At 42.1% G+C, this 22,468-nt stretch overlaps 1 protein-coding gene across 2 annotated transcripts in view; it reads right to left on the bottom strand.

Moving 5' to 3' along the window:
- Positions 1 to 22,468, bottom strand: part of LOC146984216 (plexin-A1-like) — a 269,653-nt gene that overhangs the window by 170,924 nt on the left and 76,261 nt on the right. For both annotated transcript variants that reach the window (XM_085781169.1, XM_085781168.1), the window contains exon 3: positions 20,979 to 21,161. In XM_085781169.1, the coding sequence (XP_085637295.1) occupies positions 20,979 to 21,161 (183 nt within the window). The remainder of the gene's footprint in view (positions 1 to 20,978; positions 21,162 to 22,468) is intronic.

Here is a 22,468-nt window from a genome sequence, read left to right on the forward strand (position 1 = left end):
GTTGTTTTCTTGTACACACATGCACGCACGCACACTTGCATATACAAATCGATACTTATTTGCTAATGCATGTAGCAAGCACACACACACACACACACGCATAGTTTGGGCGTCTGGTCAGTGTCACTGTGGTGGAGCACAAACACTGATAGCTCTATCGGCCGCTTGGCTCACTTGAAGGTCTCTCTTACTCAAAGTGGCCTCACACTGGCCGTACAGCAAACACAACCCAGTCCACGTACACACACATAACTACACAGTTCAGGAGCAGTGAATCTCACACAGCAAGGCAATTATAATATCTGGAGAGGACATTTGGTGATATATGAAGCTGGCTCAAGAGCATTTTATCATAAGTATTTATAAGCATATATTAAATACCTATAATTGCTTTATGTTGGATGGGAGGGAATAAACATTAGAAACTGTAGAGCAGCCTGATTCATGTACACAACCTTTTTGGTGCGAATAAAACAATGAGATGAACTGCGGAAGACACACGTTTTTGCACTTAACTTTTTCATGAGCAGCTTGATCCAAATACTAAAGGTCCGGATTTAGAACTGTTAACACGCGGAGCTTCAATGTGACACAAATCAACTTTAACTTCAAACAGACATCCCACTTGCAATTCAACTGCAGTGTTGGAGTGATGTGTCCTTAACTAACAAACGACCTTTGGCTGAGTGCAGACTAGTGTTGTCACGATACCAACATTTTGGTACCGGTATCGGTACCAAAATGTTTTTCGATACTTTTCGGTACTTTTCCAAATAAAAAGAGAACTCAAAAAATGTCATTATTGACTTTATTTTAATAGAAAATCTTAGAACTATAACATATGCATCAGTAGCCTACTGAACTCTTCCTAAATTAAATCATTAGTGGTCTGTTTAAAAATGATTATCAACTGCGTTATTTGAGGTCTAAAAACACTGCATCTTTTTTTGTTATTTTGACCAGTTGTAATTTTTGGGAGAAATTGTTCTCAGTAGTTTATAGAATGAAACACAAACGTTCATTTTACACAAACACACACCTATTGTTTCCCATATACAGCGCCACAGAATCAAGACCAAGCCCCCCCCCCACCCCCCCATCAACGCAATATCGCTCCGTTAATTCATCTCCGCGTAGCGCTGTTCACTCACTCACTCACAGAGAGAGGGAGAGAGAGAGAGAGAGAGAGAGAGAGAGAGAGAGAGAGAGAGAGAGAGAGAGACAGAGACAGAGAGCATGCCAGTGGTGATCCGCGGTAAAAACGGACTTATCAACCAGCTGTTTGCATTAATTAACGAGTCTGTGGCGGCCCGTCTCTCTCGCGCGCGGCACGCGCGCACACACACACACACACACACACAGTCACACATAAACACAGGCACATGGACAGGTGGCGCTGTAACGGTAATAAAAAAAAAGCACCTTGCTTCGTTTGTGACTCGCTTACTCGCTCGCCTCGGCTCAAATTACAATGCGGCGACTTCACGCGGCGACGTCACCGCTGCCGGCGGCGCAAAATGAAAGTACCGGTCCCATCTAAGCGCAGTATGGTACCGTTTTAAATGCGTCAGTACCCCGGTACCACTCTAGTACCGGTATACCGAACAACCCTAGTGCAGACACTCGCCTGCAAAGAGCCTGTTAACCAGACAAAAAGCCAAGTTTCACTTTGGCCCTTTGTCAAGTTATTTAATGGAATCAGCGTATATTACGTAACCACAGCTGATACATTTACCACTGGTGACTTTTTAAATGGCAAAAAAAAAGAAAGTCATGATGACTTAAAAAAAATGGCATTACACTTTCCACATAAAAATTTGCTTAAAAAAATAATTTGGAGATTAGTCAGAGTGAAGCATATCCAGGCATTTTGCCAAACTGTACCTGCATTCAAAAGTTTGGGATTAAATGTAAGAAAAGAGATTCATGGAGGTATTATTCATGCTTCTATTACAAGCATTGTTAAGTAAATCATCTCAGAGGTGGCAGCAGGCATGCACAAGTGGCAGAGCAGAGGCAGCAGCTCCGTGTGTTTTCACAGCACCAGGTAACAAGGTCAAGACGGAGCAGCAACAAAAGTCATGAAGGAAAAAAAAAAGCGAGAGGGGAAGGCTCCATCCCTTTCATAGCCATCACTTCTTACCATCTCTATAAACATTATGCTAATGTTTGTGCTGCCGTGCAGTGTGCTATAATGTGATGTTGGCGGTAACAGTAAGCAGTAATCATGTTTAAGGAGTATGGGAGGAGAAATCAAACAAGGGTATTTATTATCCAGCGATCCCTAATCCGATAAGCTGTCATCACTTCACTCTGCTGTGATGCCTTCAAAAAAGAGAGAATGAAAAAACTCCCCGCTGCAAAGGAATGACAGAGAGAGGGAGAGAGACTACATTTTCTCTCTCTTTCGAGCGGAGACAAATCTGGATTTAGCACCGTTATTGTGTCTGTCTAGTTGTGGGTAATTAAATGTAGCTGATAATTTGATCTTTTTGTCTTGTGTCTTTTTGTTCCCTGTTCACAGCCACTGTGGGAGACTACACTGTGTGTGTGTGCGTGCGTGCTTGTGAGTGAGTGTGAGTGTGTGTGTGAGTGAGTGTGTGTGTGTGTGTGTGAGATCAGCCTTGTGATGCCATAAAAGACTGTGTGATCCTGCTAGACGTCTTCCAATTAGGAGGTTAAACAAAGGAATGTGTTGAATAGTCGCTTTACCCCGGAGGAGACGAAAAGGAGAGGGAGACATCGGTTGACTCAAAGACACACACACACACACACAGACATTGTCCGATTTGCCCTTGCTGGGTTTTGAATGACTTTACTGTCTGTTTTCTGACTTTTACGACTGTTTCAGTTTATTACAGATATTGCTGATTATATGAGCCAAGTTGTAAAAGTTTTAAAGTCAAATAATTTCGCAGCTCAGGTCTGATTGGAACAAAATGTTATCAGTTGAGTCTCTCTTCATATGTTCTACACCGCAACAGCAACCTGCCTCCTAATAAACGACCCTTTGAGACACTGTAGTGGAGCGAGCAGCCGGGCGGGCAGCAGCGTGGAGAGAGCAGACTCGGGCACAGACAGGAAACAATCAATCAAACTCCCTCCCCTCTACCCCATCTTGCCCTCCCTTTCTTTCTTTATTAAACTTCCTCTCTGTTGAACTTTGACCTCGCTGTTCCCAGCTCCCCACCAGCTCCAAAAGTGAAGCTTTTTGCCTTTTTGAACCCGCTCAGTCTACAGGCTTTCACCCTGAGGCTGACTGACGATCTCAAAATGTTTCAAACTGTTCCTTTTTTTCCCCCCTCTTCGCAGAAGTAAACAACTCACAATGGCCGACCTGGGAGCAACACTGCAGATTGCGGGTTCAATCCAAATAAACAATAAAAGGGGGGGAGGGAAACAACACACACACACACACACATATATATATGAACACAGAGTGCTGTTCCCCATGGGCTCGAATCCACTTGACGCCAAATAGTCAAAGCAACATTTCCTCTGATCCGGTTGCTTTGCTGCCTGAGGTAATAAAACACTTAGAGAGAGAGGAAGGGGCGGAAGGTGTTCAATATAAAATCTGTTATTCTTAAGCAATTTGAAATCATAACAGGATTGCAGTCGAACATGCACACAGATATACGTAGGCAGCTACAGTGTACGCAGACACATTCAGTGCTGGGATTTATCACAAAGTTCTTCAGTCTGCCTCCGCTGGGCTTCACTGTGTCTAACAGGTGATTAACCGATGTTTCATCACCGTGGTTATCAGCTGGTTTAGTTAACTCTGAGTTTTCCCGCCCAGCTCTGATGCCTCTTAGGAGCTTTATTGGCAGCTAATCATGATGAAATGGTGAAGCCTGTTAGGAAATGAGGTCATTGTGAGGTGACACATTGAATCATGAGGAAACGTATCCAAAAAGTAAATATCAAAAATATAAATATATTTTAAAATATTAAATGTAATGCTAAGTGAGGACATGGCTATACAGGCCTTTTAAACATGCTCAATATTTCCTCGAGTTAAAGAGTTTAAAATGTATTAAATTAATTGACTTTGTTGTGTTTTGTCTAATTGGCATAATGACTATGGGTGTGTTATATATGATTGGTTTACTGTGCTAATTAACACTATGCAGAGAGTTTTCCTTATAAAATACACTGTAGGTACATTACCAATAATTACAGATCATTTTATTTTTAATTATGAAAACTAAACTGTTGCATGTTATCCCAGACTCGAGAAAGAGTCCTGTTATAGACTTAACAAGCACTTGGTTTTCCTGCCTCTGGCATTATTATCATGGTAAACAAGGTGTGTCCAATAAAAAACACTGTATTTGTCCTTGTCAGGATCCTGTAGAAATAATGATTCATTTTCCTGTGAGCTGATGTGGTTGGCCTATTGATATGTTACCATGGTGATGACGCAAAGTTTGAATTAAGCCCAAAATAACTGGTGATGCCACTAAACTGGTCTGGATACAGGCTCACAGGCAAAACTACTTATGAACGAGATATCCAGCAACTGCAGTAGTATAACACCTAAATAAACTGCATGGCACACTTCCTTTGTGTTAACAGTCACAAAGTGAAGAACAAAATGGTGTAAAGACAAAGCAGCCAGTACTCAGGTGAATAAGTTGTAGTCACACTGCATAGAAGCAACATTTAATTCAAATTTATGAACTGTATTTACCTTGTGCACATGTTGATGTATGTGCTGTGAGTGGGATGGATATGTCTAAGATGGTTGATCTTTTTTTGGGGTGTGTGGAGAGCTAAGCAGCAAAGCACATGGAATGATAAAAAATATGTGAGTAACGTATAAGGTCCATAAAGCAGGTTTCCCCACACCTCGACCTGCCCCACATTTTTAATATGAACTGAAACACAGACTGTTAACCACAACATCAGTGAGTGAGCTCACTAATGCACTTTGGGCTAAATGGAAGCACATGGCCGCAGCCAAACTCATGTGGAAAGCACTTCCCGGGGGCAGCAGCCTGACGCCCGTGGCTTTTTGAGTGAGACGTTCAACGATGACACATTGGTGTCTCGGTCATATAGAATTCATATCCATTGCATATGAATACTTACACAAGCACAGGGACCATGTCCAAAACATGACACACCTACATTGTCCAAGAATCTGTTATCCTTTGTCTCCCTGCACCTCTCCTCCCTAATCCCTCTCTCCACATTCTGTCATCTGTCTGGCAGAGAGAGAAGGACCAACAAAGGAGGAGAGAGGCAGTGTGACTCTTGGCTGGGGTTGCAGGCTGTTTGGACTGATGCAGGAGGATGTGGAGAGCCCTCTCATTTCTAATCTCTCCCTCTCTCTCACTCTCTCCTCTGCCTCTTGCCCAGTCCATCAGTCTGTTCATCTGACTCAACCTCTTCACTCTTCCACTTCCTTATTTGCTATGAACAACACAGCTTATACAACATAAACCAGCTGCATGTTAGTGGCAAATAAAACTCTCACTCATTACAAAGACAGCAGGTTCAGAATATCAACAAGAATCAGTTACATTGGACACAATGTTTCTGCTGCGTTAATAAAGCAATTGGTCTCTATTTTACATGGACATGGTGAATCCTATGCTAACCTGATTACAGTGATACAATCTCCTGTCCAGTGATTTTCCAACTGGGCTCAAGGGAGACCAGTGGTTCCTGCCTGAGCACCAGTGGTCCCCCGAGGAGCATGTTGACTTGTGTAATTATAAAAATGATGCTAATATTGTGCCTCAAGATGAGATGCCTCTTCTCTAGGCCACAAATATGGTGAGTTGTCTCTGCTGTATCCTCAAAGGGACACACACACACACACACACACACACATAATAGTATCAGGACCCGCTTCTTTAGGCTTCTGTCAGAGCCCAGTTGAGACGTTATTACCAGGCTGCACTGTTCCACTATCTTAACCAAGGGCTCCTTGGAGAACTCTCTTTTCTAACAGGAAGGGGAGAAGTCATATGTTGCGGTGCTCAGTCACAAGCAGCTATGTGGTCCACCTATTTGCTCAGAAGTCTCAAAGGTCCCATGGTCCCATTTAACACTGGCGTGACCGGCTCACGGATTAAATGTCACGACACCGGGTCAGAGTGCATAGAGTCAACACATAACACACACACACACGTTCACAGAGTAAATGAGACAGAAAACAGGACCACATTCTTTCTCTGGGGTGAACCAAGTCATATCTTAACAAACAGGGAGGGCCAATCAGAAATATGGTACATTTTATTTTAACCATTTCAGAAATAAAATGACAACCATAGAGAGTTGTCAGATCGTCAGTATGTAATTATGTGATTATTTTGAAATTAGATTTCTTGGTCTTCACAGTACTTTCAAATCAATTAAGATGGATCAAATTATCATGTAATAATAAACTGAAGGGGAATTGTGTTAATTGCTCAATAACTGTAAAAATGTTGACTTAAATAAAAATGACACAAAGATACAACTATGAATTAAACATATCTGTTACTCACATATTAGATTATTTTCCATACCTGGTGGGCTGCAACATTATCATAATAATCATCAATTCCCCTTATTCAGTCATAACAGAGCAAGTGGTCAAACAAAGATATACCGCTCACTGTTCTTTTTTTGTTGATGTGAACCATTGAACCACTGCTTCAACAAGTTCATATCAGCAAAACAACTGCAAACACCCGTCCCTTTATCTCTCCTTGATCCTTTAACTTCTATCACTCTCCACCGTCCATCCATCCATCCATTCATTATTCTATCCCTCATCTCTCTGCTATAATCTTCCATTCAGCCATCCCTGGTGCATTGTAATCTGCTGTAATCTGATGGATTAACCTCACTGCTCTGGCACATCAGCCGATGGTTCTGGTTCAGTGCTGAAGCTTCATCCAGAGCTGCTCATTTCTTTTACTGCCGCGCCTGTTATGTGCATATGTGAGAACAATACCTAATTTTTTTTTTCTCCTGTAAACTAGAGAGTTGAGGCATGGACGGCAGCAAATAGATGACTGTGAAGAGATATGTGGGAGATAAAGTGTAATGGCGAAAGAGGAGGCATGGCAGAATATCTCACCTTAAATGTGGTAAAATAAATAACGGAAATAAAAAGCACCCGTAAATAACAGCAGCTGAATCAGTTTAAAAAGCAAAGAGCTGAGCAAACTATACGGTAGGAAAAATGTGCTATGCAACATACTGTAACATTTTGCTGTATGCATAACAAATGAGTACCTCTGCTAGGTTTTAATCAAAGCTATAAGCACAACGACACATAATTATATGGACTGAACAGAAAGATTGAAAAAAAGTTCCAAAGTGGGATGCTGGTGTTTAGTGTAAATGGAAAAAGACAAAAAAATGAGAAGACACAGGCTGTCAGCATACACACACACACACACACACACACACTCACAGCAGTCTATCTAGACACCGGTGCTTTAAAGAGCCGAGCAGCTCATGCCTGGCTCAGAAGGTGATCAGGAGCATGAGACCAAATCCTGAACACACATATACACCTCAGACTGAGTGGATTAAGCCTTCTCATTCTGGAGACAGAGTGCTCATTAGTGTGTCTAAGTGCAACAGTATTTTGTGAGTGTGCGCGTTTGTGTGACAGCTAACGCCTGAGATGCCACTGGAACTTGTGACTGACGCACAGAAACAACACTGACAACACGTTTGATTGTCAAAAAAACGCACGAGCTGCTTTAAAACTACAATGTCATCACCGCAGCTCCAACTGAAGCTTTCTCAAACAGCTCATGGAAGCAATTAAAGTGCTTTAATATATCACCTGATTTCCATAACCTGCACCTACAATCACACTCATTCATGGAGTCATAACTCAGATAAACCTGAAGAGACAAGCTCGATTCACGTTATTTGATACAGTTTGACCTGAACTTTCCAAATATATCACATCTCTCACATCCATCTTGAATAAATGTCCATAAATCAACATAGAGAGAAGGAGTCACTTATAAGTTCAGACACTGCCTGAGAATCAACACATTTTAAAGTTTCTTTCAGTATCAAAGTAACGCTGTTACTGTAACTGCCTGTACATCGATGGGCAGACTGTAAACAGGAAGTGCTAAAAGCTTATTGGCATACTTCTAATGTGGCGCCATTGTGTTGATTTTGTTTTTAAAACAGCCACGGTGTCTTGACTTTGAAACCTCCCCCCAGTGGTAGATGGTGCACATCTCTTTGATTCTGGTTTTAATAAAAAGGAATATCCTCGGCTCAGCTCGGAAACATGACTCCAAACATTACAAGCAGCATGTGAAATGTAATATTGGTGCATTATGATTCATTGGGAAAAGACTAACTGCATTAGTTCTGTTGTTACTGTCTAATTCTCTCCATCATCAGCTCATTTCCATTCTCCTCTGCCCCCCCTCTCCCCCCTTCCACTTTTATCCTTTATTCTCTCTCCATTTCTCTCCCATCATCCACACATCCACCCCTTCCCTTTTTATTCCCTCTCTCTCTCTCTCTCTCTCTCTCTCTCTCTCTCTCGCTCTGTGTCATTCTCTTCCTCTATTGTCCCTCCATATGACTCTGCAACATCAGGCAGCCTGCCAAGTCACTGTACACTTCAATTAGAGAAGAGACTTCAGTGCACGCACACACACATTCACGGAGACTTATATATATGTGCACACACAACGCAAAGGTCGCCTGTCTTTCAGCTGAATGCTTTGTACGCTTCCCAATGAAAACCAAAAGGCTGCAGAGCGACAGGGAGTGTGTTTGTGTGTGTGTGTGTGTGTGTGTGTGTGTGTGTGTGCGCGCAGGGCTAGCACTTGGAGCGTGTCCTAGAGTGTGACTTTGATATCAGCCTTAGTAATCTAAGTCATTCTCTCCTCTGTCTTCAGATACAATAGAAGCAGGTGTGTGTGTGCGCACACAAACACAAACCCACACACACACAGACACAGAGACCAGATGGCGTCACACCAGCTTTGGTCTGGTCTGTTCTTTGTCCTCCTCCATTATCTCACTATATAAACCTGTGTATATTTTATCATTTATTCTATGTGTTTGTCTGTCAGTCTTATCTGTCTCTTTCCTCCGTCTCAAAGAAACCTCACAGTTTCTTCCAAACTTTAAAAGCGAAAATTCTTTGATGCAGCCGAGCAGGCATGACGCCAAACAGCTCCACAAAATATACTCTGTGTTTCTACTTGTGTACCAGATCAGTTATACTGTAGTTTGGGGAAGCAGAGCAAAAGAGAGAAAGAGTGGAAAAGAGGACAGAACAAAATAAGTGGTCCAGCGATTACAGAGGCTGTAAACATTAGTATAGTGGTACACTGTGATTTTTGTATTTCACCCAGTAGGCTGCAGCAGGGAGGACAACCTGGATGTTAGCATCATCCTGGTTCCCTGGACACGGCCTATGGGACAAAGAGCTTATGTTTGGCCAAATCACCGTCTGGTGAATTAATCAGTTCTCATTTAGCCACTTGTTACTGACGCCTTGATTAAAACATGTACAGATTTTATTATATAGAATAAATATATATAGAGAATAAAACATTAAAATGTCTTGAGCTTGTGTTAACCACAGACCACATCTATAACTCATTCAATTAAACCAACAGACTTGTGGACAAAGGAAAGGGTGGCACTAATATGCAAGCTGATTTCTGGATTTTAGCACACCTGCAGCATCTCTCTCAAAAATCAAACCAACAGTAGGTGACATCAGTGTCGAGGAAATGACGTACAGAGCCTATTTGAAAAGGCAGCAGACAACCCAGTGAAGGAGACGCTATAATCCTAAAATGCAGCCAAAACACAGCTGCTACATGTGAAAGCTTTAGGTATGCAAGTGAGTGTGCGTGTGTGAGAGCGTGGGTGAGAGAGGGTGTACATGGAGTGAAGGGTCATTGTCCTTGATTGCAGAGGCCACTCCAGACATTAGATGTTCTCGCTGCAATCACAACGTTCACAAGTGCCCAAATCAGAAATCAGGAAGCTTCTGGAGAGCAGCCAATCAATATCATATACATCATCAAGGACAATGTTCTGGCTCTCTAACACGCACACACTCTCTCTCACTCTCAGCCTTCTTATTGTCTATTTCATTATTATCTCCTTGACCCCCACCAACCCTCAGTTTCTCCCAGCCTCTCTCTTTCTCTTTCTCTTTCTGTCATTAACATATGGGTGCTGAGCCATAGCCTGATGTCCTTGTGTCTGGCAGACAAGCTGGCTTTGAATTGGACTAAAACATATACAGAGAAACCAAGGTTAGAGCGGTGACTGAGCAAAAACAACACTGGATTAAAACAAGTGTTTGTGATTTACAAAACACACAGTGGAGTGCAGGGAAATCTCAACCACAGGAAATAAAGTAGTTGTTCATTCCTTCTGTCCAAGGTTGAATCTGGAGGGAAACTTAACCACTAGGGGAGGGGGCTGGGAGAGATGGGTGGAGGTGAGGGGCTGCTTTGGTGATTACACAACACGCTTGCTTCTATTGCTATACTGAAGCATTTTTTATTACAGTTTAATGGTGTCAGACACACATTTTCCTCGCATAAGACATCAGAGGACAGACATTATGGTCGTGACAGACCCCAGCGAGTGTGAAGTATGCCATGTGTGTCTGCTCAGACAACAGAAGGACTGTGTGTATGCATCAGTGTATGTGTGTGTATTAATGGATAGACAGATGGGGCAGCCTAGAGGAACAGTTGAGAAAGGCTTTATACTGCAGCTGCCCCTTTCTCTTCCCCTCTACAGCAAACACACACACTCTGAGATACAAAAAAACAAAACAAAACAAAAAAAAATCACTGGCACCAGTTGTGTGTGTGTGTGTGTGTGTGTGTGTGTGTGTACTGGGTTGTTTGTGTGGCAGCTGCCCTGGCATCAGGTGGGCAGATCCCATTCTACATGAAGAAAGCACAGCTGCTGTAATATGTAAACACACCCTTCTTCCTACTCTAAACACACCACACACTAATTGAAGATGAACTCCGACACACACACAAACACAGAGTGTGAGATTCCCTATATTCTAACAACCAGTAACTTTCAGAGACACATACACATTTTTTTTTTTTTTTTTACAAATACGCACATAAACAAATGGAAAACACACCCTCTGCAGTTCTACTGCACACAAACAGTCTGCATCCTTTCCTGCATGTGCCCTCTAATCACATGCACATACACACACCCACAGACACTGGATCCTTCCTTCGATGTGAAAGAGATGAACAGAACAGGCACACATACACACAAACACACACACACCCATCCAGGCAGCATCTTTCCCCTGATGTTAATACAGATGTTAATACAGAAAAATGTGCGCACACACATGCACATGCTCGTACACCGCATATTTACCTACATCCAAGTACAATGTACACAGTGTGTGTGTTAGTGTCAAACACACAGCACCGTTGCCAGGCACACAGCCCCCCCCCCCAACATGCCAGTTGTTCTCCAGATGCACGCCAGATACAGAGACACATGTCGACCCGTCCCCTCCTGTATCTGTGCAGACACATGTTGTGATGTGTGGAGGTTAGCCAGCTTGAATCAGGCCACTGGCACCTGACACCGGTCATCAGCGCAGCAGCTGTCTGACTGCATCGCTGGGCTGCTGCTGGTGAACGTCTGCATATGCGTGTGTGTCTGTTGTTTGTCTGCACTCGTGGCAGTGCATGTCCTAACAGTGGGTCGCTGTGACTCAGTGCCGGGGCTTGTGTTGTCTACATGGGTTAGGGGCCGGGATCTCTGGAGTCACAGGGTTAACAGTGGGCGATTTTTTTTTTTTTTTTTCTTTTTCTGACTGCACATTTTCACAATATGCTGTATTCACACAGCGAATTACATCATAGAGGGAGAAGTTCTTCCTGGTAGACAGTGGACAAATGGAAAAAGTGGATAATGGAAAAAGTCAAAAAAAATATACAATACTCATTTTTGCACCATGAAATAAAGGTCTTCATTTATCAGTTTTACTATTGTCAGTGTTCATACATCTGGACATCTGGACCCATATTCAAAAAAAAGAAAGAAAAAAGCTGCACTAATCAAACTCATTATGTTAATAACAGGTAAATCAAAACTAATGTGAAAGGAGTCACTCGAATTCCCTTCAGCTCTATGGAGCATGTATTTCAATTAAATATTTTTAATTTCTCCACCATGACCAGCGCTAAACAGCAGGCAGGCAAAGCTGGTAAATATTTTGAAGCAAGTGAAAAGCCTGATGTACATTACATTACATTCATCAGACAATGGAAGCTTACTTTGCTCTGTGTCCGAGGAAGGTGTAAATGAGGCCAAAACAGTTAGAAGGTAGTGCAGCTAGAGGCTACAGCCATTTAGCAACTTTAAGTCACTCTGAATAGCAACAACAGCTCTGAGTTATACTGTTGACATGAACGTGGTTATAGATGAATCAGATGGAAATCGAATACGGTGCATGGCGGAACATACAACAGCATGATTAAAAGAAGGCTCTATGTGTTGGTGGTGAGCTACATTATACTGCCAACATTTTGATTACCAAACAACCTGAGTCTAAGCAAGTAACAGGAGCCTCATGAACAACGCTGACAACAGAATTATTTTTCAAAGAACTAAGTAAAGTTATAAACAATGCATCACTTCACTGGTGTGTGTACCTCTGACCTGTTTTTAAGACTTTGTTCTGATTCATTGGCGATTTGACTTCAAACTGAATGGGGAATATTTACAGACAGAACACCAACAGCATCCGTTCCACGACAGCAACACCAATGTCAGAGGCTTGATGTGAATTAACGGCATCTCACAGTTGATAGGTTTAGCTCGGATCTTTCCTTCCGTCTCTTAGCACGCACAAAGCTTTCCCACTTATCAAAGATTCATTAGCTCACTAATATATCCATTGAGCTCTCCATGCACATCATCCATCCATTAACACTAAGCCATATTCCTCCAGAGGGACTGCTGAGATAATGCCCTGCTCAAGGACACAGGGGGTAATACATATGAAGTGATAGCCCACATGGGAATTGAACCCACAACCACAATGGCACATTAGCAGCAGCCGCCTCTAATAAGTGATGCAGAACAGTATCATATCAGCCTCCGTCCCGGAGGTGGCAGAGATCCTGCTGTTGTAATTCAGATCACTCTATAGCAGCACTAAAGAAGGACTATTTCTGTATCACTCCATCCTCACCTGACACTACGATGACTTTGAAAAAAAGGCTTCACTCTTTTTTTTCTATTCCTACTGTCCATTTGTCTCCTTCTATGATAAGTAACAGCTGGGGATTTCAAATGCAGATGAGTGTCAAGGAGACACTTAAACCAGAGGAAGCCAGTTTAATGTACAGTCCCCTTGACTCATTTTCACACTATTGGATTCATTCCCTGCATTGAATAATTTTGATGGATAAGAAAGAAAGAAAGAAAGAAAGAAAGAAAGAAAGAAAGAAAGAAAGAAAGAAAGAAAGAAAGAAAGAAAGAAAGAAAGAAAGAAAGAAAGAAAGAAAGAAAGAAAGAAAGAAAGAAAGAAAGAAAGATAATTTATTTTATTACAAATATTTGTATGCTACTATATGTCTACTTGTGTATTTATGTACTTTTTGTCCAATGCACAGTTTACACCATGTATGACACATTTTAAAATCAATTTACAAATGGGTTGGAAAATACCCAGTTATAAGAAGCCCTCTCCATTTTTAACAGTGTACGATTGACATTGCCTGCATTAATGTAGGTTTATTATACACTAGGTGAATACACTAGGTTGATAAATCACTTCTATTGACAGTGTTTGCCGCTCCTTCACACACTGATAACAGTGCTATTTTTTTAAGTGCTGGTTTGATCTTGTATGCTGAATGATCATTCCCAAGTTGATCTGTCAAATAAGTTTTGTATCTGTCTTATGAGTGTTTGAATCTGTCTCTCTCTCTGTCTTTCTCTCTGTCTTTCTCTCTCTCTCTCTGTCATAAAAGGTTTGACAGAAACAGCACTTTTTTGCAGACTGATGTACACTAATGTACTAATGGAAAGAGGAGATGTAGAGAATGAGAGAGAGGAGAGAGGGAACAAGTAGTAGAGGAGAGAAGGACAGTTTGTCACACACACACACACACACACACACACACACACACACACACTGTGACACGTAGATGAGATGAGGAGGGAAATTCTCAGGGGAGGCAGATTTGTGGGCATCTAGCCCACCTCAGATGGGAGGAAGAGAAAAAGAGAGGGAGAGCTGAAGGTGACATATTAGAGGGAGTGAGAGGGGGAGGTGGAGGGGTGGAGTTGTAGGCAGGAAAACTGTAAGACCAAAGGAGTGGAGGAGTGCAGAGAAGTACTAGTGGAGAGAATAGCAAGATAATTCACTCAAACACTTGCACCGCTCACAGCAGTAATATTATCTCTGCATGATTTACACACTAGTCTTCCCTCAACAGGCTCTTACAACGGCTACACACACATTCTCACACACAGGCAACCGACACACTGATATACAGTATGTAATTTTATGACATGTCCACATACCAACTACACACACACACACACACACACACACACACACACACTCACACACACTCACACACTGAGTCTTATTACTGTAACCTCTTGAGTATTAGTATACAGTTAATCTGTTCTGTTCTTATGCATAGACCTGGAGGGGTTCACACTGGAAAGAAGCTCCAGGTACAAATGATACTAAGACGCATGCACACGCACGTGCACACAAACACACACACCTCAGAAAGCCTGTTGTGTATTCTGAGAAGCTAATAGGACATTACTCCACTAACTTCTGGTTAATGGGATAAAGATGGAATTAGTGTGTTCAGGTGTTGCGCTCATCTGCTCATTACGAGTTTGCATTGGAGAGAAGACAAACTAGAGTCTTTGCACACAAACAGAGGGAACAGACAGCAGCCCGACCCAGGATTATCAATCATCTCTACCAGTCTGGTGTTTTTGCCATTTAACCAGGCTGAGCAGCCGATGCGCTGCTTCAATCATCATCTGCCAGTCTAAATGCTAGTGCTAATTAGCATTCACATGCTAAATTACCTCCCATCCCATGTTTCCTGATTAGGCTTAATCATTTTGACAGCTAGTTTTACTGCTAAGCTTAAAGAGCCAATACATGCACGGCCATCAAACTCTATGAGGAGATCTAAGGAGTCCTCACTCAGTGCTGAAAGCTGCAGAGCTGCTGCGCCGCTTGGTGCAACCTGTGTGCAGAACCCCTGCCATGGGTCAGAAGATTAATTTAAAGAGTGACATGTTGATTAACAGGCTGTAAAAAGATCTTGTCAGTCTTAATGGCATTTCCAATAAAATAACTGGTGAAAGTCAGAGAGGAAAATCACTCGCTGAAGCAGAAGTATTTGCCTCTTTCACTCAGGTAATAGCATCAATACAAAAATGTATAGTATACTCTAGACACACTTCAGTAAAAGTATCACAGGTATTAAAATTATCCAAGTAAAATCACTGGTTACTCTTTTTGATATTATGTCACTATTAGATTGTTAATTTAGCAGTAACAATGTTTGAAGTGTTGAATTACTGTAGATGATTTACTTTATGTACACAAAAGAAGTGTAGTCTGCTGATTTCCAACTGAGGGGTCACAAATTAATTCTCAGAGATGTGGAGGTTATTAATTATGGCAGAGCAAATCTTCATTGGTTTTTTGTAGTTATAGTTATTCATAATCTCATTGTTTTCTCTTTTTATGCCAAATCAAATTCTGTAGCTGTCAAATAAATATAGTGGAGTAAAACGTATGATATTCCTCATCGATGGTGGGAGGTATACTGGCAAAGAATGGAAACACCTGAAAATTGTACTCATGTACAGTAAATGTACTTTCAACTACTGGACTGCTCACAACAACATTATGTGAACTACATGTATATTTTGAATAGCTGAACAATATGTGCTGCTTCTTATTTCACAAAGGGTGGATAGGGATGGAGTTATGCTGTATGTCACTGCTGTCACACAGACGCTGAGGGGAACATGTGGAGCATCTTGCCAAAGAGTGAATTAGATCATCTCTGAGTGGGAGGGATGAGCGATCGAAGGAGCAGGGCAGGTGAACTTCTAGTCCACCTCAGCAGCTCTGAGAAGCCCTGAAGTCTAACCAGTCTCACTTGTCTCCTTGTCTCGAGACAGTGAAGTGCCAGCATTATGTCAATCAACCTGTTGGCACAGCTACCTCACTAGTGCTGTACTCCAATCCTGTCACTCAGGCTATCTTCCAAGATAGAAAGGAAAGGGTAAAGTAATTGGATTTGCTGCTAGGAGGGAAATGATGAAATGACATGAAACCATCCTCCTTTCACCCACCACGCATACAGGCACATTCACACACCTTTACACCACTCTGACTAAATCTCCCTCTCCCTCTTTCTCTCTCTGTCTGTCTTGCGCTTGCCTCTTTTTGTTTCTCTGGAAATCTGGAAATACTTCAGGCTGTTGAGAGTTTCTTTTCATCTTGCCTGATGTGGCGAGAGCGCCTTGTTCTCTCAGGTAGACAAAAGAGGAAACGAAATGAGGGGAATGAAAGGATTTCCAGGTTTTTACTGAGATCTGAGGAGGGCTTTTTTTTTTTTTTTTTTAGGAGGTTTCTGGTAAACGGCGCACAAGGCAGCACACAGAGCAGGTTCCTGCTGAGAAAAGCTATCGGTACCCCACCTCCACCTTGTCACCCAGCATACAGTATAGTGTTGTGTTTAAAAGGAAAATGTAATCCTGTGTGATTATGAAGTCCTGAGGATAGAACAACCATATATACTAACTACTGTATATATACACTGTATATAGTGCTGCTGGCTGCAGGCACGAGAGCTGACTGGAAGAGGACAGGGCTACTCTGTCATATCACAACTATTCTCTCCACACTGCACTCGAGGTCCTATATCCTATCCCAAAGTTCTCTGTAAAAGTCAGAACCGAGTGCATTGCACCTTTGCAAGAAAATCAGCTCAAGGTCCATTTAGTGGACTTTTCCAGAGCTTTCAGGCTAAATCTAATGGTTTTCATTAGGTCTAGTTAAAAGAGGCTACAGCTGCAGGTACAGTCTAAATTAAGATATCATTTTTTTAAACAGCATTTCTATGGTCAACACATAACAGTTCATCAAAGTCAGACATTAGAGGGCTGTCTACTCCTATTAGTACTGATATTTGAAAACTTCACACCAACCCTGAGTCAAACATACAAGAGCAGACCAACAGGAATCCCATTCATAACTTTAAGTGAACCCTTAGACGTGATTAGGTTCTATATCTAGGTTGTATATTTTCTTTGTCATACAGTTTTGACAGCTGTGTGTTCAGCTACACAGTTGGAATGACATAACCTGGATACACAACACACAGCAGACGTCACAGTAACATCATGTGACTCTTCTGAGGAAGACAGAGACAGCAGTCAAAACTGTCAAGGTATGACAAAGAAAACATATAGCCTGGATATGAGAACCTAATCACGTCTATGTAAAAGGTATAGGCTAAATTAACTTATTCAGACTATTTAAGATGACCCTTCAAAATAAAAGTCCTGCTGCTCGTTTTAAATTAAACAATGAACAAATAACAAACGCAACCAAATTGTTTCCCGATTAAAATAAAATTGGTCTTACAAAAATAAACCAATCATATACTGTAAGCATATTATTATTTCACATTTATCCACAGCAGCTACACTTAAAACCAGCACTCCTTATTAAATTCTGATGGTGAAAGTCCAGTTTAACATGTCTTTGCTTCAATATCCTGCCAACTCTTCATCATGTATCCCACATATTACACTGCACATCCACTGTGATACATGATAATGTGCTAAAGGTTATCTGCAATTACAAAATCTGACTAATTAATTCATCAGTTAATATTCTTCATCCAAGGCGTGTCATACAATCTACATCACAAGCTCTATATCTTAAATATAATATGCAGATCAGTAGCCGTGCAGTGCCAGTGTTTTGTCACTGTCGGCTGTCGTCTTTAACCCTTTTCTAACGAAGGCCACACTGCACCATTAAAATCATAAAATGAGCCTTTACTTTGACATGAGGCTCTTAATCACACGTCCTCCGTGGTGCCACATAAAACCAATAAAGACCGGCTGAAGAATGTGCCAACTGAGTGCTAATTTGATACAACTCAAAAGCCACCACAGCAGCCTACTAGGGCAACTAACACAACAGTGTTAGTCCGTACACGCACAGTGAAAACCTGTGCAGCAGTGGAAATGTTAAGTGGGTTATTTGCACATAGACGCTGTGCTTAGTCAGTCAAAGCATTCTGATTAGTCATGCTGAAGTCAAGCACCACTGATTTACACTGGCTTACGTCACAGCTCTATCTCTCTATGTCACTCTCTCACACACACACAAAGTTGCCAACACTCATCCAATGGACTGCCTAGGTTTAAGATTTACACCAGTGATTATATATTCATAGATCAATCAATAGAGGGAGTCTAGCAGCCGAGACATGTCCACGCAGGCAAACACACATTTAGCAACAGTCGCACTGTAGGAATTCTAATGAGTGTGCGCGTGCGCGCGAGTGCAGACATCAATACACTGCAGCTTTACATTTCATTAGGCCAAGGAGCACAGTTTAACTCCCAATGAATAGCAATAAAACCACACAGCCCGTAACCATCTCTCCCCATCTGCCTCAGCTTCACTCATTTTTTTTTTCTCCTTTCTTCTAATCCTCTGTTCCCCTTCTTCTTCCTTCCCAACAGTGTTGGACAAATCCAGTTTGGTCATTTAACAGCTGTTTTCCCATTTTATAAGGAAAGGCCTGATTTAAAGCTAAAACTAATCACCTCCTCCATCAGAGGAAAGCCACCAACAAAAATAAAAGCCTCATAAACTGCAGCTTGAGTGACTGGTGATTTACGCTAATTGTCGTCCTGTGTCGCCATTCCCCCGCTTGCACAGACGACTGCGTGTTACTGCAGCATGTGCATTGATCTGACTGAGGACACCGGCAGCCTCCACCTCCACGCTCACCTTCCTCCCTCCATCCCGGAGCACAGGAAGACACGCCGGCTGAGAGGAAATGGGATTCCGATCAGCGGGATATCATCCAGGATCTGCTGACCCCACGCGCTCAACACACACACAAATCATCCGTCTGCACACAAACACACACAAATACACGCACACAGACACTGTCTATGTCCAGGGGTCAGGCGCAAGGACTAGTGGGCTAGGTTTCAGTCGACTTAGCAAAACACCAGAGACAGGAAGCTGTGTAAGGAGGCATGTGTGTGTCTGCACAAGTGTATGTGCAGATTGTCGTAGTCTGCATGAGCAGATGCAGCATTACTGTAACACACACACACAGAGAGCTGATGCTTCAACTGGCAGACTGTAGCCGCTGAACCTTATAGTTCAGTTCAATACAATGTGACAAAGTCGAAACACTAAGATTATCTAAACTTTTCAAAGTTAAAGTGAAATGTGCATGGATTATTTCTTTATTTCTTATTTTGTATGTATGTACTCAATTATTTTTATCCTCAGGTGATTGTTTTATTCAGTCTCCAGAGTACTGGTGACACAGACACACTTGCATGGAGAAGTCCTGCTGAGCAAAAACGCAGAAAAATACAGAAAAAGAAACACACAGGCGGCTCAGTCGGATCTCAGATGAAGGAGCAGCTGATTGGCACACACATACACACACACACTGTGCGGTCTACTCAACGGGGGTACTTCAGAAGCACACACACATACTGTTAACCCCACAGGCGCGCATACACAAAAAGAGGCCCCATGCTGTGTGTATGCTGAACATGATGGGAAATAACTGTTACTACTACTTAATACTAGATTTTGAGTCTGCCATTGAAAGCACAAACACACAAACACAAACACACACACACAATACAGGAATTTCTCACCCATGGTACACAGGAGACACAAAAGAAATCATCTTCACCCACCTTATAACCACTCGGAAACACTCCCTGGCTCTTGACAATCCTGTGACTGGACCACCGAACAACACTCAGCAAGATAAAAACCCACACAGCTCCAGTATGTCTAGCAGCATGAGCTCCACTCATCACATCATCCAAAAAAGACACACACAAAGACACACACACACACACAAAAAAAACATGCATTGTAGAAGAAAACTGGCATCTCCAGAGCTCCTGCTATACTTTTCTCTTCAAAGGTAGTGTGTCTTATTTGCTGCATTAGAAAGCAATGACAAAGCAGTGAAAAGCCATTTTAAGACAGAACACACACAATATGCCATTAAAGACACACATACACACACACAGAGCTGATGTCTGCAATGAGATTTCTGATGACAAAACCATTTGTCAGCGATGCCAAAACCAATGACCATTGAAAATACATCACAAAATGACACAAAATTGTTCCAACGTGAAAATGGTTTTCTGCAGAGTACGAAACACACACACATTCTCTCTCTCTCCCTCACGCACACATACACAGACACACACACACTCAGTGTTATGTTTCCGCAGGACGATCTCAATCACCATATTAGTCACATTTTATTAGTCTTATGTCAGTTGCCGCTGTAATTTATATCTCACATTGTTAAGAATGTGTAAGACGCAATGAATGACAAAAGCCAGGAAGTATTCAACAAAAAACTTAACAGTAGCTGTCAGGTGAAAATCCTCTACCTGCAGAACAGCATCATTCCTTTTACTGTGATATTTTTTTTGACAGTTCATCTACTGTGGGTTTCTGAAAACAGTCAAACAGGATCAAATGATGGTTGAATTTTGTCTGTTTAAAGCGTTTGTTGTCATTTTCCAAGGTTAATACAAAGGTTACCTCCATGAGCCTTCAAAAATGGAGTTGTGAGGTTTTCACTCTCTCCCCAGCAACACTGCGTTCAGTTTTAAAACCAAATTGAGAGCACACACAGACATACACACACCAGGATGCCTACCTTCTTCATGCGTCCGCTGCGAGTGCCAGTGAACGCCACAGTGTGTCCGCGGTAGTCGTAGGCCGCCACAGAGGTCATGCCGTCATCCTTGTCCACGTAGAGCGGGATGCCCTCGATGGCGGTGGTGCCCCCCAGAGGCTGGTTGAAGTCCTGGCCGCAGAAGTTGTCGTCAATCTGCAGTGGCTGTTGATATTGAGGGGGGGAGAAGGAGAGAAAGCCATTAACTCAAGCATTAACATTCCTCCCTTCTCTTGTTAAACTAACATTAATTCTTAAATAAGGGGGAGGCTTTCGATCTCACCAGCACTTAGTGGACGTTTTATGGTGCTGGAGCGAAGCCAAGCCGCTGCAGATTTAGTGAGAAATGGTGTAAAATTAATGGGCGTCGTAGGGAAAATTAACTTCAGTTTTCTCAAATCCCCTTTTTTTGGACATTTTTTAAAGAATTGATAGACAAGGTGGGGCAGTTCAATGTATCTTTCATTAAGAACAAAAAAGCCCAGTCTAACCAGTACTGTAAGTAGTCAAGTCTTCTGTGATGGCTGTCTTCCCCTCCATTACAGCCTTTGATTATTTCATGGTACGTGATGTCAAACCGAGCAATCAAGCATCTCAGCATGGTTTAAATGAAGCAAACAGTTGTTTGCTAATGTTTTAAATATTGATTTCTTTGTGTACAGCTCTGACAGTGTAGCTTCTAATAAGAGACAAGCCAATGAAAAGAGTAAATCAAATGCAAGTGGAATAAACACAGAGGGGAGGGTGAAGACATGAGCAGGACACTGGTGGAGATGATAGAGGAATGATGGGAAGCAAATTATAGGTCAGATTAGCATATCATAATCAAAGTGTCTCATATAGGCACATCGCTGCCCTGATACGCCGATGTGTCACGCTTGATTTATGAACATACTGTATGCTTGTGTGTGTGTGTGTGTGTGTGTGTGTGTGTGTGTGCGCGTGTAATAGGCATGTCATTAAAAGAATGTGATAGCGATGTACGCATCAGGAGGTTCCCCTGCCTCTGACATGTGTAGCAGAAATAATCGACAGCATCTGTATTAACTGTGACGACCTCACACACGCGCACACGCATGCATACGCACAACTGACAGGAGGCACACTGAGAAATACACGTCCAACCCACACAGCCCTAAGTGAGTTTAAATAGATGCCGATTCATATTCATACACACATATAGAGACCAGTACGCCAAAGTCACATACATGTACATCAGGTTTTAAGGCGGTCCTGTAAAAAAAAACAAGCCCTGAGGATCATCTGTTAAGCATGAAGATCCATTGTTATCATTTGTTGCTACGGAACACTGGCTGTAATTATGACAGGGCCATAGTGAGGTGATGTAGTGTAAAGAGCAACAAAGTTTTTCCTCAACTTAACCAAATCATGAGTATTTATTAGTGTGGTGACGGATAGACAGGTATGCCGCTTTAGGTTTTTTTTTGTTTTTTTAAACCCACTAACAACCA

Source organism: Trachurus japonicus, chromosome 7, assembly GCF_045865225.1.
Source record: "Trachurus japonicus isolate A0001 chromosome 7, Traja_1.0".
Taxonomy (NCBI): domain Eukaryota; kingdom Metazoa; phylum Chordata; class Actinopteri; order Carangiformes; family Carangidae; genus Trachurus; species Trachurus japonicus.